This window comes from Columba livia, chromosome Z, assembly GCF_036013475.1.
Source record: "Columba livia isolate bColLiv1 breed racing homer chromosome Z, bColLiv1.pat.W.v2, whole genome shotgun sequence".
Taxonomy (NCBI): domain Eukaryota; kingdom Metazoa; phylum Chordata; class Aves; order Columbiformes; family Columbidae; genus Columba; species Columba livia.
The window spans coordinates 4,154,176-4,172,992 of NC_088642.1; the positions used below are offsets into that span (position 1 = coordinate 4,154,176).

At 41.3% G+C, this 18,817-nt stretch overlaps 1 protein-coding gene across 12 annotated transcripts in view; it reads right to left on the reverse strand.

The window, feature by feature from the left end:
* SETBP1 (SET binding protein 1) overlaps nt 1–18,817 on the reverse strand; it is a 266,895-nt gene that overhangs the window by 31,973 nt on the left and 216,105 nt on the right. Inside the window, exon 7 of one of the 12 annotated variants that reach the window (XM_065046920.1) lies at nt 879–18,817. The exons of the other annotated variants lie outside the window; for them this stretch is intronic. Within the exon in view, the coding sequence (XP_064902992.1) occupies nt 18,786–18,817 (32 nt within the window). The 3' untranslated portion in view covers nt 879–18,785. Of the gene's footprint in view, nt 1–878 lie in introns of those variants that run through there. 12 annotated transcript variants of the gene reach the window in all.

The following is an 18,817-nucleotide window of genomic DNA, read 5'->3' on the forward strand; positions in this document are numbered from 1 at the left end:
GGATGCTGACATGAGATGGTAGCACAGGGATCAAGGAATAAATGAGGGATTTGGTCCACAAATGAGGGCAGTGCTGCAGATCTTCAGTGTCCCTGACATCTATTCTACCTAGAGTCAGGAACACACACTAACAATTAGATTGGATATTGGGAAAAACTCATTCCCAGAGAGGGCTGTGGGGCATTGGAACCGGCTGCCCAGGGAAGTGGTGGAGTCACCATCCCTGGAGGGTTGAACAAATGCAGAGATGAGGTTCTCAGGGACATGAATTAGAGGTGAACTTGTCAGTGTTGGGTTAATGGTTGGACTAGATGATCTTGAAGGTCTTTTCCAACCAAAATGGTTCTGTGATTCTACGATTTTAATGACCCGATCCTCAAGTACGCTAAATAATATACACTGCAAAGGAGGAAAAGCTATCTACCCTTCCTGTACTCTGCACCTGAGACTGACTCTGAGGAGCCTGTACCGCTCCGTTGCCTGTAGCTGTGTACTTCTACCTGCATATTGCTGATTACCTATCAGATCACCAATAATGTCTTAGCTGTTGCATGGTTTTTGACACCAGAATATTCATCTGCTCAGCTTTGTTATGTAAAAATTACTTTAACAAGAAAAAAAAACAAAGCAAAACCTCAGCTCCAGGGTATAAGTCTCTGCTTGTGTTGATGGGGAGGAATTTAGGGTAGCTAAGGGAATGTTGTCTAAATATTGGTCTATCTGACTTCTGGAATGCATTTAATAAAGAAATTTTTCATGATGGCACAGTCCAGTGTCTGTACTGCAGTGTACCTTGAATTGAGCCTAAAATAAAATGAAATAAACCAAAATAAAATAAAATAAAATAAAATAAAATAAAATAAAATAAACATCCACTGTCAATTTGATGAACGTATGTTTATTTGAAAGGTTTCCACTAAATGGAGAGAGAGTTGTGAAGCTAAATCTCTAGGCATGACATCAAAGATTTGGCCAGAGAAACATATTTATTAAGGCTAAGCAGGACTTTAGCAAATGCAGTTTAAAAATAAAAGCATGGGTCTCAAAATGCAGTTCCAGCTCTCTGCTAATTCCCTCCTCCCTCATTGCATATATTTTCCTTCAAGGAAAAACAAAAGCTTGCAGACCACTTGTGTGGCATGTTATTCGCTGCCTGCAAATAGAAACAGGCATGTGACAGACGTCCGAAAAATGCAGTTTGTAGCTGTAAGACCAACTGACCCTCAACTACAGTGGCAGTCTGTGGCCCCCACATGCAAACAATCATCTATTGATTCCCAAGGCCTTCAGTTTCAAACCCACTCTTGTTCTCAAGAGGCTTCCAGTTGCAGGCAAGATACTGTCCTTGCTAATTTTCCCTGCCCGGAGGCGGCTTGGTATTTCTGCTGCTCACATGCAGTGTTATCAAAATAACGGCAGCTTGCAAAGCAGAATTGTTGAATGTTAGTTTTTCACTGGTTTGGAGTAGAGGCAATGAACTCATGGTTGTACAAACAGGCTTTTATTACTACCCTTTTTGCACATCTGCAGGAAAGAGTGTTGAGGAATACGTTATGGGGAATATACTGCACCAGAAGGAGGGGTGGAGTAGATCAGCCACCACTGCAGTGTTTCCAAGGGCAAATTTCAGTGAACCAAAGACCATCAACGAAAGCTGCTTAAGCATCTGTTGTTGTCTATAAGCTTATTATTATATTTACAGCGTAAACAAATCCACTTTACAGATGACAAGGAAGACTGGGATGGATCCTATAGGATGAGACTTGAAAAAGAAACACTCACAAACCACATCTCAGATCTTTATCACTACAGCAACAACTTGCATTGCCATCGCCCCATCCATTTCAAAGTTGCAAATACTCAGATCACTTTGGTAGAGTGAGGTACACAACAGTTCACAGAATTATAGAATAGTTTGTGTTGGGAGGGGCCTTCAAAACTCATCCAGTGCCACCCCTGCCATGAGCAGGGACATGTTCACCAGCTCAGGTTGCTCAGAGCCCTGTCGAGCCTGGCCTGGGATGTCTCCAGGGATGGTTCATCCACTACCTCTCTGGCCAACCTGGGCCAGGCTTTCACCACCCTACCACTCCACAGTTGTGTGGCACAAATGACACCACTACACCAGCAGTCAGGATGGGCTGCATTCATAATGTGTTGGCTTGGAGAAGGTGGTCCAGGCTGTGACAGGCAGGGATAAAGCTGGTGACTGCACTCCCTCCTGGCCAAGGAAGCAACTCATCTAGTCCAAGAAGAAAGGAATTGTGCATTTGCTGGTTCATTTAGGTGGATTAATATCAACTAACTGAAAGTGCCTGATGATTAGATGGGTACAGTCTGAACTCGGCATTTGGCATTTAGAGATGTATATCTCTGAATGGAGATTCCATCAACTTCTCTCCATGAACAGTAGTTCTGACCTATCCACATGTCGTTAGCCCCTCTCATCCCAAAGGAAGCAGTCTTTTAATTTCAGCTGCCCAATGAGACCTTATTTTTGGTGGAAAATTATGCATTACTCCTAGTGTGAGTCACTGCAGTAACCTGGAGCATTGACTTGGTGTGGACTCTGGGGAAGACACGGGGTCTACTGAATCTCTGAAAATTCAAGTCACAAGCCTTACTTTCTTTGAGTATGTTTTCCAGGTGATTATGGGCATTCACTTTACTAAGCATGATATAAATTAAATATATATTAAAAAAACAAAACAGAACAAAACAAAAGAACCTGGGGTTGAGTAGTAGAGTTAATAGGTGAGCACTTAAGGAAAGCACATCATGGGCTGGGAAGTACTGATTACTGCTTAGTGACCTGAGCTTCCTAACTATTAAATATTTTCCAATAGACAGAACAAATGGTTTTGATAGTAGATGGCAGTCCTTACTTTCCCCTGGAAGAGGCACCCAACGAACTCACAAGAAAGACAAATAAGAGAGTCTAAAGCAGAGGACCCGTGGCTATACACAAAGAAAGAGCCAAAGAAGAATTTGTTTGTTTGTTTGGGTGAATGTTACTCTATTAATATCAACTGGACAAAGAATGCAAGAGAAGTCTGGATGCTAAGCATCCTATTTTGACCAGCATGTGGTTAGACAACGGAAAGAGAGAAGCCACGCAAAATAATACTGCCAGCTACTGCAGCTTTAGCATCTTGTAGTTTTATCACATTACATTTTCTTAAAAGTGGAAACTTCCTGAGTGATAAGTGCATGTCATATGTCTTTAAAAAAAGCAAAAAGAGTTACTTGTGTTGTGGATGAGATAAAACACTTACTGCACTCTGGAAATAAATGAAATAACAATTGAATGCAATGGAAACACCTTCTTCATATTTGTAAATGCTGAACAAAAACTGTGTCATTCCCCAGATTGCTGGTACCTGACAATATCAGAAGCAGCTGGGGTGTTCGAGTACTTTGGGATCACTGTCTTGGTGTGATTATCCATGAGAAGGAGGCCTCAGTTAAGTGCTTTACTGGGAGGCTGTGTAAGAAATCATCTCTCCCTGCAGTAAACCTGGACGTTTGTGTTTATCGGGCTCCCACAGCCCCTATAGCCTCCTACAGGAAGGGAGCAGCATGACTGAGCCTGCAGTATAGACCTTCTCCCCTACACACTCTGTGTATCATTGTGTTCTCAAATGCTGGGAAGACAAGTCAAGAAGAGACAGAGGGGTTGGGGAGGTATTTGTGTGAATGTTGGTGGTGGAAGATCTTGCACTCATAAATAAGCGCAACAAAATCCTCTCATAAAATCAGCTTACAAGGGTCAGAAAGTTGGAAAAACTGTCCATGAGGGATGGGATCCTTTGAGATGAAATGGAGGTTGTGCTGTTTAAGCTACCTGGGCTTACAAAGAAGGTATGTATGGATTGATTTTTGAGCTCAGCAGCTCAAAAACTGGGCTTTTACAGATTTTGTGTGATGCATAGGCTAGTTTTCTCCAGTGTGACAGGTACTGCCCCCCTTGAACTAAAAAGACTCTTAGGTGAACACCTTATTACTTTCCCCCAAAGACTTGTACTCCAGGACTGACCTGGTCTGTCTTCATCTCCAAGGGGGGCAATTACTGAGGCTTTCAGTTCATTTCCCACATTTCACATCCCCCTGCTCTTTTGCCCTGTAGGAAATGAAGTAGAGAAGGGAAGCTGAGGCCAGCATTGCAGTTTGCTGAGGATAAACCAGATTTCAGTCTACAAAAAAGCTGCTTTCCTCTAAAAACCAGCTTTTTCACGCTGTATCGTTCCTGCAATCATTGAGTGACTTATGTCAAAGGGTTATTGTGCCAAATTTCTGCTCAAGATGCAGCTTTTGATGGGAGGGTGTCAGTGTAATTAGTTGCTGTAGCAATCCTACAGCATTTTTTTTTTTTCCTGAAAGGATCCCATCCCATCCCTGAAGCTAATCTGACATAATATGTATAGTTTGTTTATTCTCAAAGCCCAACTTTAAGAGGCGAAGAATGATGGAACTATTGCAACAGAGACTCCTCAAAGGATTTGGGTTACAGAAACTAAAATGCAAAAGAAAATAAATATACATCTAAGTACAAACACTTAGGCTTAGAATCATTTGTATCCTCAACAATGACATTGAAAATTAAGTAATACTTTATTTACCTAGACTCCACAGACCACGGCAAGTGGGAGGAAAAAACAAGTTATGTCTGAATATGAACTTCCATGTTTCTAACTCAAGGTTTATTTTTCCTGCACTGAGTGATATTTGTCGTTTACTTAAAACCTGTACTATAACAAGGCATACATTGATATTCCAGGACTTTTTTTTCTTCAGTGTTCCTTCCATCGTCTCTTCTTTCTTTAACTGTTTCCCAAGTTCCCAAACAAGATTACATCAGTTCAGAAATAGGAGGCCTGAGCCCTTGCTACTTTTGGAGAGCAAACTGTCTTAGCACAGAAGTTGGAGAAGGAAGAAGACAAAAAGCCACAACTGAATGTCCAGGGATCCTGTGGTTATGACTTGTCTGCCTACTAAAAATGCTGTTCCTCATTTTCTGGTGTGTTCCTTGAAAGCGTATCTGACTGCGTTGGTGGGTCCTGACATTCCAAGTCCAGGTCAGACATATTAGAAATAGAAAAGACATATTAGTTCAGCTAGCCCATCCTTCCAGCTGCCCCAGAATAGATCAATCCATTCAGCCTTGAGCGACTGGGCTTCCCCAACTTCCCTGGGGGACACTATTTCAAAGCCTGATAGGTTTTCCTTGCAAGAGCCTCTCCTGATGTTAGATTAATTTAGTTTTGGTTACTGAAGGGGAGGGCTTAAACATTGTCTTCTGATGTGGGAAGGACAGTGCTGCGGGTGCTTCATTTGAAAGAAGAAATTTCCTCAAGCTGCCAAGCATCTGGAAGAAAAGGGGTTTTAAAGGACCCTAAACTAGGCAAGCAAGGCACTAAGCACATTTGAAAGGTTGCTTTTGTGTATGTATACATATAGATGGATATACATATGTAAATATACACACATGTACATATGCTATAAAAGTACAAGTTACTAAAAGCTGGTGTCAGGGCAGAACTTGAGCTGAAATACTTGTCTGAACTGTTTCTGGGGGGTCATCTCCTCACTCTTTCTGCCACAGGCTTGTCACTGCTTATAAGGGTAGATGAACAAATCCGCAAAGTGGCACTGAACATGACACTTTGCTGTAAATAAATATGTTACACAGCCTCTTTTATGCTCTTTAACATCATACAGAAAGACTTAGCTGTGGAAAGAGCTCTCCACAGCTATGATGAGCACCCTTCAAGCCTGTACATACGTGATGACCTAGATTATCTAACTATTGGCTGTGTATGAGAATAATAGCTTTAATTTTAACGGCACAAAAACGTCTCTCCAAGCTGTGCAGCGCTGGCTGCAATGGCAGCAGACGTGCTCTTGCAACTGGGAAGATGCCGGAGGAAGAAGGAGGAATGGGTTGGCTCTGGCATTGCCCCGCTCAGAGTGACAGCCTTTTGGGAAGGTTTGTGCTGAAAACAGTTTAGCAATATTGCCGCATAGCCCACATTACCACTGTTTGTCTTCCTCTGCAGGCACTCGGTGCTGTTATTCTCTTGTCCTGGCTCCAACACGCATTACTCACTGACCTCTTTTCAGTCTCTGTGGCTCTTTTTGTCAACGCAAGCTCCGCTGGCTTTAGGAGAACTGGCCCAGATTCCCTTTACTGGCCTTGACAAAGGAACTGGCAGTAGCTCAGCTCTGATTTTTATCTGACTGTGATTCGATGTGCTACTTTCTCTCCACAAATTTGTCCTTTTCTACTTGCCTGCTAAGTGGCTAATTTATGCTGGGGACAAAGAAATAATTAAAAATAATTAAAAAAAAAAAAACAACAAAAAAATAATAAAACAACATAAAAAAGCTACTGCTCCCAAACAAATGTTATCTTCCTCTGATAGAGACAGGAATAGATGAAAGGGCTTGGATATAAATATTATGCCACTAGGGTTTTAAATAAAGACATCAGGGCTACATGTAGGCTGAGAAGGAAGGGGGATTAGAGAGACAACACATGCATAGCATCCTGACATATTTCGTGTGACTGAGAGCCAGAGCCTGTAATTTATCCAGCACAGTGTGGCAAATGGATCTGCCAGCTGACCTGGTCAAGAAACATTTGCCAAAGGTGGCTCAGGCATGTTGGAGGTGGCCGCATTGGCATCAGGCTGGTGGCACCTGTTCAGTTGGAGCCCTGAGCTGTGTGGGGTGAGAATGGCTACTGCCCTTCCCTCTGATAAATTGAGGGGCTCTTCCCTGGGAAAATAATTGGAGAAAAAAGAAAAAGCATAAAGAAATCACTGAAGACTTTGGTGAAGCTTTTTTGGCCATCTTTTTTTCACCCTTTTTTTGTGCAAGTCTTCAGAAGTTTGAACAGTTTTGAGAAAGATCAACTAAATCTGCATGAACTACATGGGACAGGCAGGAAGGAAACATTGTCTTAAGTCCTGTGCAAAAGGGGGAAAATATATATTTTTAAAGAGTTATTTAGGTGCTTTTTAGGTGCTCTGTTAATCTATTAGGGATTCACTGAAGTTGGAATGAGAAAAAACATTCACTGCCTGCAAAGGGAGGCCAAAGAGAGAGGGCAAATGGTGTCACCCTCCAAACGGGAAGGTTTTTTGCTCCTGGAGTTGCAGGAGAATGCAGTTCCTTCTGCCTTCCAGTAAACGCAGATATAACTCCATCAAGCTGACAATAACGCGACACAGCCTGTGGCTGTGGTATTATTGCAATTTATATACATCAAAAATGGACTGTCATGACTGCTGCAAACAGGCAATGTGATAGATGTGGATGTGAGAGCAGACAGGTGGATAAATGGCAGGGAGACAGAGCAACAAATAATATTCTCTAATCTGAAACTAGAAATGAAAAGCTGCAAGGGTGGCTTTGTCCTCACTTTGAGCTCTTCTCTCCTCCTGAAGCTCTTCCTGAGGAAGTCATCAGGTATCTCATTTCCCACCACCAATGCAGGGGAAATCTGCAAATGACAACCGCTTACGCAGTTGGCAATGTTATTCTCTTGAAACTATAAAATGCTGAAAACTTTTTTCTTAACCATATGATTTCTGCTTTCTGGAGATGCACAAAGAAGCAGGTCAGTACCAGAAGAAAGCCTGAGGCTACTGCAGATGGCCAGTTCCCTCAGTATCACCTATAGACTCAAAAACATTCCAACAAATAGACTACGGCACTCCAAAAAGGTCACAGAATCTCCATATCTTGGACCACAACAGTCTTAATACAAACCCTAGCTCATCAGGAATGCCCTCAGCACCCCAGGAACAGTTTAAGCCCAGCCATATGCAGCTTGCTGTGTGATCTTTCTACAAACAAGAGTTAACATTATGCTGAGACACCATGTGTTCAGCAGACTTCCCACTCCTGGATGAACTGAACTTGAAGCTGTTAATTTTACAGATGCTGCTAAACCAGAAATTAAGTTATGAGAATCTCTAAACTTTAGCACAGCTGCATGCTTTTACCTAGTCTTTCCAAATATCTCCTCTTTTCTTAATGGACTAATAGAGGGTTCAGGGACCAAACTCAAGTCAGGGGTCTCAGCAGGATTCCAGATTATTTTGTATATAAATGACTTAAATGATACAACATGGACTTTTTTTTTTTCTTCCACATAGTTTCTTTCCAGCCTACATCCTTTGGTCTGAGTAGTACACAGACTTTCCTGAACACTTTTGCTCTCACTTGAGAGTTTACTTACATGTGTTTAGAATATACTAATAGCTTTTGAGACACAAAATGTAATCAAAACTGACCATAACCCATAGCAGCAAAAATCAAGTGTCTTAAGATTAAATATTTGCTTCCCTGGAAAAGCTGGGAAAAAAACAACTCTTTTGTTTTCAAGTTATTGATGGAGAAATGCCACCTACTACAGCACAGGGAAAGAGTAATAATATATCTAATATATTATCCCCCATCCAGCACCTTATGGATAATTAACTGGAACATAAACAGCTGAAGTTAAAATGCCAGTGACAAACTTTGACTGCATGGCTGTGAGTTCAAACCACATTGCCATGTTTTAAAAGAGCTTTGAAGCAATAAGGATCGATGCAATGCATTTTGTTACCCTGAAGAGGAGGGGAGAGAGAAGAAAATGACCTGTGATTATAACCTTGCAGTTGACTAGTTGTCAAATTTTTTAATATATTAGGAAACCTCCTGATTTCAGTAAAGTTCTGGAGATTAAAGGATCAACAGATACATCAAAAGTGCAAGCCACCAGTTCATTAAACAGAAGTTGGGTTCATTCAGACTGTGGTTTCAAAGGTAAGCCGCTCTCTCACTGCTTAACAGCAAGTAGAGGCTCCTTTTTATTGGGAGACTAACACAACTTCATGATAGCACTAAACAGATACAACCGCCTTCTTATCTTATAGAAAAAAGATTGCCTGCTGAAATAACTACATTACTGGGTAGCTACTGTGTTTCTACAGAGCAGTAAACTCAAAGTTCAGATCAGTGCCACACCGATAATGAGTCGATAGCAGTCATATACGAGCACAGATAATCAGGAGAGCAGGTAGACAGATAATGTTAAACTTTTATAGCCCTCTTCATTCGAATGTTGGGGAAACTGTAATGATTACAAAGACTCACATTAACGGCTAAAGAAAAGAATGGGATGTATCTGGCTGCTCTGGGGGTTGTGCTGCTGCTTTGGATTTTCCCTGCTCCTGGAGTAAAATGCTCTGACCCTGTGTCTCAGTTTCCTTCCTGCAGTGGGATACTCCAAGGACAATGGTCTAGTGACACTTGGGTGCTCCTGTAAGACCTTCCTCCAGGAGAAGCCCTGACGAAGGCTCAGAAAAGCCATGTCCATACAGTAATGCTGACTGCATCACTCTGAGATGCCAGGTGGGAGCTGGTGCTCTCAGACCAGCTGGTCTCTCCATGTTACCCTGTTGGGTGCAGAGAAAAGCATCTCTGAAGCACTGTCCCCCTATCTCAGTTAGCAAGGAGAAAACAGTGAGGAAAAATGTCCATCTAGCCTCCAACTTCTCCCATTTCAAAGCTTCTTTGGCACGCAGCTGTCCTCATTCCCCTACAAATGCAGGGGAAACACACTGATGGCATTACAGCATTTACCCAGAAAAAATAGGAAATGTGTGTTTAACCCATCCTCAGCCTCAGGAGAACCCAAACCTGACACCTCCAAGAACTGTGCACAGAGTATGCAACAAGTTTTGTCTGTGCTCTTCCAGTGCTTGGAGGTGGAGGATGGACCATCTAAGCTCTAAAGCTGTAGTGTTGCATTGAAAAGCTCTGAGAGCATCCTGCCAATATGACCCATTTATCATCCAGGTGGGATAAACTTGCCTTGAAAGCAGCTCTTACAGCTTCCTTCCCAGAGAGAAGAGTGAAATTTGTCAGACTGAACATGGCTGCCTAGAAGTGGAAACACTGATTTCTGAGCAAGTCCCTTACCTGTAGCAGCAACTAATCATTACAGCCATCAGAGTCTGAGGAGTACCTTGGCTCATCGAAAAGCAGATGCTTTTAGATGAATAACGTCACTGCCTGCATTGAATGAGCTGCACTGACCCATTCCTCATCCACCTTTTTCACACCATGCTGTGCTGGTTGGGTCAGCAACCAGCTGACCAGGTTCTCTGTCTGTGTCCACTCGTACAACACAGCATCCACCAGTCCCACAATTCAGGTGCTGCAACTGTCCATCGCTCACGTATGGCAGCAGAAATATGGAACGCAAATGAATGAGCTGGAATCCTACATCCTTTTCGCTTGCAAAGCAGCCCTATTAAATGGTGTACACATCACTCTCCTTCCTCGCATTTGTGATGACTCCAAATTTTTGGCACTCAGCGGAGGACGACATTGTCTCTATTTCCCCCTTCCTCATCCTTGTGCCTGTTGCAACTGGTATTTGCCTCCCCATACGCAGCAGAAAGGACAGCAGGGCTTGGAATGTGCCGCAGCAGCCTACAAAAATGTCTTTCTGCTTTAACCACGCTTGGCAGAGAATGAGAGTCTCATTCTCATCTCCACTGTGGCAGTGTGAAAAAAGGAGTAACTTCCTTGCAGCCGGGGCAATGAGATGAAAACAAGACCTGGGAGACAGAGGCTGACTGCTTGATTGATTTATTGCATCGGAATTTAAGCTTTGAAAGCCTTTTTTTCTTTTTTCTTTCCCCTTCATTTTTGGTTTTACCTGCTAAAGGGTAATCTCTCCAGACTAAAATAATCATAATCATCATAAAAGGAGTCAAGATGCTTCTCCCCCTAAATGAGTTCATTTTCTTAGATTCCTCTCTTACACTAGGAGGATTGAAACAGGGCAGATAAAAGCTGGAAGCTGAGAACAGAGAGGGTAAAGCCACCCACACATTGTAATAACAACCAGTATTTTAAATCTGGCACTACCTTTGGAAACATTCACGGTCTTAAAACATAATTATAAAGATACGGGGGTGGGGGGACAGTGGGAAGAAAGACACACACACTGAAAAGAAGAAAAATGAGTGAAACAACTGTTTAATGTCTTGCTGTCATTAATAGCAGAGTATTAAATAAAATCTCCCAGATGAGGAAAACGACTCTGTTGAGACAAAAACAAAATTCCACTGGACTGGCCCTGGTTTTTGCAAATAGCAATATGTGTATGCAAAGGAATTCCTTGTCCCTGAAAATGTTTACAACTTAGAAATAATTGAAATCAGAAGCCAATCCTTTCCACATTTTTTTTTTTATTTGCGTTTGTTTCTTTCCTTCTCTCACTCTTCATTTCTGAAGGTAAGACTCCCTTTAATTTTAACCCTTTCCAGCTCAGACCAAGGCAAAAACCAAAATTACCTTAGAGATGTGCCAAGTTTTCTGTCGATAACTTCAACATTAATAAACCTCTCTGCCTAGGTCAGTTACAGAAGAAATGGACAGCAGTTCCCTTCATTGTTGTTATTTCATGGTTTTGAGACAAAGATCTCACAACATTTTACAGGTTTGACTGAATCAAACCTCAAAGGAACTCCAAAAGAGAGGAAAGTACCAGCATTCCCCATCTGCAGTTGTTACAAGTACTTATTTACAGATCATCATTAGAAACAATTGAAAGGTGTATAAAAAAAACAGAAATCCCATTAGAAGAAAAAAAAAATTCCCAGTGACTCCTGGTTTGCTTTGTTTTCTGCAATAGAAAGACTGTACAATCCAAATTCCCCTAATTTTCCCTCTCTTTTTCTGTGTACCATTGATTAAGTTGCCTCCAAGGACTAGAGAACTCTGACTCCTTTGGCCTTCAGACTCCCATCAGGACATGGCAAGAAGTGCTCATGGGTAACAAAAGCACTAGTGACCTTCTGCTGTGTCTTCAGGGGATTTGAGAGCAGGTCTCCCCAGTTTATTCTTTCTAGAGTCCACTCTTCTATTTTAAATACACAGAAACTGGACAGTCTCGCTTGGGCATATTTGAGTTGCTCAGAAACAAGCTATCTATATGCTGAAACAAAGCAGTAGATGTTTTATTTTTCCTTAAACTTAGTTTTTTTAACTTTTTGTTTTATAAACATTCATGTTTTCTATTGAAAGCACAAAATTAAAATTCAATTTTTTTTTATTTTTTACATTTTCAATCAGAAGCTATTTTATTTCCAGATAAACAAGCCTAATATGAAGAATTATACTTTTGACCTGCAGCAAGCCCTAGGAGATCTCCTGCAGGACCCATCTGCTCCAGTTATTAAACTGTTTGGCTATATTATTAAGAAAAACTTGTCAATTTTCCTTTTTTTTTTTTTTTTTTTTTTTAAGAGGCATGCCACAGAAAATAGGGTACTATATGTCAATTTTGATGTATACTGAAGCTTCCAGTTTGAACTAGGGGCATAGGGGAAGCCTATTGCAGCCATTTTCCTCTGTATAACTTCCACAGGTACTTGAAATTGGAAAGCAAACATGGGTAGCTGAAGATGTATAATCCTATTTTTTCATCTAAAACATCTAATGTGACTCAAAGGGCAACATCCTCTGTGCTCCCTTCCGCTCCTCAGGCAGTGGAGTTAGGAGAAGGCATTTTATCAGAGTGGTCCTTGGACACCCCTCCCAATTCATTGCTTCTCCCATATCCAGGAATCACCAGAGGTTTTTGCTAAAGATAGACTTTAACTCCCTGGAAAATGAAGTCCTTAAACTGATTGATCAGTTCTGAGTAGCACATCAATGTCCACACGCTGTTTGGCTGTCACACAAAACAGGGCAACGGGATGTTGGCACCACTGGATTCAGTTTCATGAACAAGTACTTAAACCAGTCAGTGCTGCAGGTGTGATCATTTATAGACTAAGTTGTGCAGGTGAAAGACTACTTCTTCCATCATTGGTAGAGGACAGCTTTTCTAACAGCATGGATCCTTATACTCTCTGGATATACTCACACTAAAATCCCACAGGCTGTGTATGTCATGTGTGTTGGTCATTTCATCCAAACAAGGGAAAAAAAAGCCTACTGATTTGTGGATTGCCTTCATCAAGATGCCTATTGTGCCCTTGGTAAGTATCTCCACTTGATGGCTATTCCTCAGATCTCAAGAAGAGATGTTTTATGTACGTTCAGTAATTTTAAACTGCACACTTTTTCAGAGTTTCATTATTTACATGGGGCTTTTTGTGGTCCTTTTCATAGTCCTCATTTAAACACTACTTCAAATGATAATAGTTATTTGAAGAAAACAATTTGTCTTGAAATGTAGAGGGGAAAAAGAGGCACTGGCACTTCTTTCTTCTGGATTTACGTGAGGAAATATCTTGCTTTGGCTGCAGTGGGAGTTACTAGTTACAACTGGACCCTGAAGCTCAACAACCCTGTCTGCAAGCTGCCCAGATAAGACCTTCATGGGCAGAAAGGAGGCATATATAATACCGCAGGAGCGTGATCCTGCGTCTGTGCGTGGCTTTTGAGCCAGACTCACAGTCCCAGGAAAAGCAGCTGGGGGCTGCTGGTGGGGTGAGAGATCTCTGACAACCTCACATGTACCACTGGGAAGTCAAAGAAGATCCAACAGCCACAAAATATCTCAGATGTCAGAGTTACTGTGCCACTTTTAGGCTATTTTAATTAATCAGTCAATTAATTAGCCATCTCAAAGAAATGTCAGCTGGAGAGGGATAGCATGTAAGCACAAACTAGACTGTGATTTGTTCTGGCTCCGACTGGTTTCAGGGCATGTGAGATTTTCCAATAAGATCAGGTCATGCGTGTCTTTGTCCATGAAGATTGAGAGTGGCAGTACAGCAGCAAGGCAGCAGCCTGTTTTAAAATCAGTGTGTGGCTGTGTCTCATAAGATTGTGCTGAAAACTGCTTAAGATGAGGTGAATGTGTAGGGAGAAGACACAAAACTAGAGGTCTCTGGATTTCTCTAATCCATGCTGAACTGTATTCAATACTTGCCGATTTCCTACCTTTAAACTGCTACATACAACTAAATGAAAACGGCACATACCATCACATATATTTTTAGCGTCATTAAACATCATGTAGCAATTTCAGTCTGTTAAATAGACCCAGGACTTGCAAAGTTGCTGGCATCAACATTGGTGCCCTCTTCTGAAAATGAAATGATGCTAATGATACCCAAACCAGCAGTGGAAAATGTATCCTGTTTTATGACACAGTTACCAGCAGACAGGAATGACCTTCAGATGTAATAATTGTATATTTAACTACCTACATTTCCCCAGATGCTTGCTCCAAATAACAACAGACATTAAGACAGGGTCAAAATGAGCTGAACTGCAAAAGTATCATATTTAGCATACAGTCTTGAGATGGATATATGACATTTCAGCCATATCTGATAATATCTGATTCAGGTCTCTGTGTAGCCTCTTAGATCTGCAAAAATCCCTATCTAATGTCCCTTTAGGTAGCATTTGCTGCTGAATAGTCTCTTACTGCCTCCAAAATGTGGTGCTAATTAACGTGAACGAAGTTACAATATGTGCTAAAGATTCCAGCTTTGTTACTTATTTAATGAGCTTCGTGGGATTTGAACATGAGGCTCAAAGTAGCAAGGGAAACCTCATAATTAGTTTCCATTAGAAGAAGTTCCTACACATTACAACTGTTTGATAAACTGCAGAGGGAAAAAGAACTACTAAACAGATACAAATCACTAGCTTTGTTTCATTTGTTATTATACTTATTTTCTTCTTAATTAGTGCTGATTGGCTTATGATCCTAATTAATGCAAAGGAATTTGGAATGGTATACAATGGTATGGCTTAGAAGATGCCAGAGTGTACAACTGCTAAATTATTGCTAATTGTTATTTACATGAGGACAGGAAGACTAAGTAATGTGTTGCCTAATTAGCATTAAAGATATGGTTTCCATTTCCAAATTAAACTAAGGCAAATGGAATAAAATCATTACAGTTACCAAAAAAAAATCCTTGTCCTTCCCTCTGAAATTCAATAGTTGCATTGCCAACATTTTTTTTAGAAAGAAACAACTCAAACTAGTCAAGTAATAGAAGACCTTCAAGAAAATGTAGACCCTTGATCCAAAGTGGGTGCTGTTAAAACCTTTTCAGCTGCCACTTCTGCTACATGTTTAATGCTATATCTATTACAGGGTTATGTTACTAGCAGCAAGCAATGTGCCAGTCCTAATTAGGGAAGAGTCTAATGATTTTAGCAGTTAGTACAGGTGTGGCTGGCCTACAGAATTGCTCTGCTTCAGTGGTTATGAAGAGCTGGTGTCTTCAGTTACTCCCTGCAGACCTACGAGGGGAAGTGTACAACCTTGAAACACCAGAAAGCTTGGACAAAATTCCTGAATCTTATCCTAGCCAGGCCACCGGCTCACTGACAGGCCTCTATAGCCACTTCACCTCTGCTTCATCTTCCTCATGGACAATGCAAAGCAAAAACACCTTTGATAAATCCATTTGCACTGAAAAAAGCCTATTTACAGACCCATTTCACAAGGTCTCTAGAAGAATTACTTAATTCTTTGAATACCTAAAATGCTGTGTCACTGTCATGGCAATTATCTCTGGTTTTATTTTTAAGCAGTCAATGCTGGAAACAAGATTAAAAGTCTCAACATTAAGGTTTATGGAAAACTTGTTATATGAGAGATGAAAACTCCAAGGCATTTAAAGAAAGCTCCAAATTATTTTTTTCTTTCTGTATATTAGCTTTGATTGGTCTCAAGCAACACTATGTGCAGTGGCTCTTGCAGGACTTCTGTTTACACTATGGTTTCTGCAAAAAATAGACATTTTATAGCTTTAATGCTTTTTTATTTATTTGTTTGTTTCCTTTCCTGCTCTCCTGTACCTTGCTGCCAAGGGAGCAACCAGAATGATCTAATGGGTCTTGTCTACCTCTAATTTCCATGATTGGATGAAAAACTACATTCTGCACACTTTTCAGCCTCACATACAAACATTATTCTTGGCCACTGGTCTGTGTTTAAGGATGTCATTCACTTCTCAGGGTTTCTAAAGGTTACATTTTTATACTTACATAAGCATGCATATATTTGGTCTATAGTATCTCTATGCCAATTTTATTCTTTTAAATAATCTGAATTTAAAAAAAATCAACTCAATATGTCTTACAGTCAGGGACACTGTAGATTTTGGATGTTTTCTGAACAAATACTTGTGTACACACACACATTTATGTTATAAACCTGCAAGGGTACGTAACAGGATACTGCCTGTACTTGTCTGAGTTGCCTTGTTCCAATTTGCTTCAGGGCTCAGAGAGTTTGTGCTTCGCTGCCAGCAAGGGGCCTTTCATTTACCAGATCAATGCAGATAACTCAGCGCAGCCCTGCAGTATTGCTGAATGAAGATGATGAAGGCTTGTGCATGAAAAATAAACAGTTTTCCTCAAGAAAAGCGAGCACTGAAATCTGAGGAACACACATTTCTGTGACCAGCCTTCTCTTAAGGCTCCAATCCAGCAGCATGGACTGAGTCCACTTGCATTTTTTTCTCACTTAGGTGAATTCCCCTTTTAAATTATAAAAGGCATTTTCCCCTGCTAGGGTTTAGCTTCCCCAGCCTACCAAAACAGGACTTGCTGGAAATGGGAACTCAACCTGCAGCCTTTACTGATGCCACTTACAGGCCTGAAGTTCACTTTGTGCTTAGGTTCCTTGTCGAAGCCCGAAGGCTGTGGTGGCACTGCAGTGGTGGCTGACACCGCTGTCATGTACGTGGCTGAGGATATGTTTAGAGAGACGGCAGCTTATTGCCTACTGTGCTTTTACCTGGGCCATCATCTCCCAGTTCAAAGATGTTTTCCTCAGACGGACCATTCCAACATACTGCAGAATTTCATCATGCTGTGGTCCTCCAGACATCAGGCCTTGGTTGTTTTCTACATATACTTTCTGTCTCACCTCTCTGCTGGCTTATTCATCCTGTTTAACCTCACTCATCTCTGGGTCTTTCCAGGTACAATGGCTGTTGCTCTGCACCTTGCAATCACCCTCACAAACCTTCCTTGGCTTTGCTGTTGTGACAAGGACTCTCAGCAAGACTCTCTCCTGCTGCAAAACCTCACCAGCTTTCAGCTCCCACCCAGCACACCTCTGTGCTTCAGCAGACCTCTATGCTTCAGTAGACCTCTGTAACCCCACCAAAGCCTCCAGGTCTTGCAAGAAGAGCACTGTGAGAGACATGCAATCACGTTGAAGATGGACTTATCAGCGAGACTAAACTCCAGCTCACCAGGACAACGCTGGGGAAAGGGGAACAGTGTTGGAGATTCCTGAGTGTCAGATAAAGCAGGGTATCCCTAGCAATGTGCCTTCCAGCACAGTATCCTGGTACACCAGCTGTACCTGGGCATGATTCTGCACCTTGTCTCCCTCAGAAGACCATGGCAGAGGCACAATGGGAGGTGGCATCAGGGCTCCATGCCTTGCCAGTGCCACAGGTGAGTTCCAGCACATTTTCAATTCCCATTTAATTGGCATCTTGGCCAGCCTACTGAACAATGGTGTTTTTTTTCTCAATGCATTTTGCCAAGTTCAAAGTTTTTATTGTCTGACTTAAAGCATAATGTGGCTGCAAATGAAATTAATGGTTGTTGTATTATTCATTTCATCTGGAGCATGAACAGGTATATATATTTACCCAGGACCTGATACTAACACCTACCACAGGAGCACCTGAGAGGCATAAGAGTTCTGTGCTTGTTATCTTTGGTTCAGTCAACTGACCGACATTCAGTAGTAGAGCAGAAAAAAAACACTTTATGTTCTTCATTTATGAGCTGGAGAGGAAAAAAAAGCCTCGGGAACAATGTAGATTAAAGGAGACATTCAAATTTGGAGGATATTTCCTGAGCATTATAAGAAATGTAGATAAGGTCATGTTCAAGAACTCCTTGAATATATATCATTCAAATCATTTGTACCTCTCCAATGACACACTGACAACATTAATAAAAATCAGAGGCTATGAACTAAAATCAGAGTCTGCCTCAAACTTAAGAATTTTCAATTCACAGAGCACTGCATGCGAATAGCTCACTGGACTTGATGCCTTAAGCTAAAAATCATCTTCATATTCCTCCTTCCAGACTGCTGCAGTTATCATAAAGTTGTTCCCATCCAATGGCTACAAAGCAGCCTCTGGAAAATGAAAATATTGCCATTCCTGTCACTAGTGGAGATGATCCTGTTACAAGAATAGCGTGAAACAGGCACTAATTCTTTGAACTATTTTCTCAGACCTTGAAGTAAGGATTGAGGCAGGCTGGCTGTAGAGCAATATGGATGCTTGCCCTGTTATGGATTTACTGTCCTTGCTGAAAATAAATAAAGACTTATTTTTTTTAGAATTATGCATCCAGTGCTTTTCTTCTCATGATTAAGCTCAATTACCTGTTCACTAAACACACATGAGAGGTTTAGAGGGGGGCCACTTGAGTATGCCCTTAGGAATTTATCTTGGATAGACTTGTAAACAGACTAAGCCACTACTTATATTTTATCAAACACTGTGATTTTAGAAACAGGCATAATGAAAGCACTCAGTTTCTCCCCAGTTTTCTTCTTTTTTTTTTTTTTATCAGGGTTTGTTGACCTTGTGTGTAGCAAGGCTTGAGGACTCACTTCACCATCCTGAAGTGTGTGACCGACTCAGCATAGTTCGTTTTTTTTCTGGTAAATAAAGGGAAGATCTGAATTCAACACTCCAGACCTGCGTGGCACAAGTGACTTTGATTTCCACATGATCAGCTCTGAGTGAGGTCATTCAGTCTTGGCAAAGTGTAGAAGCAGAAGAAC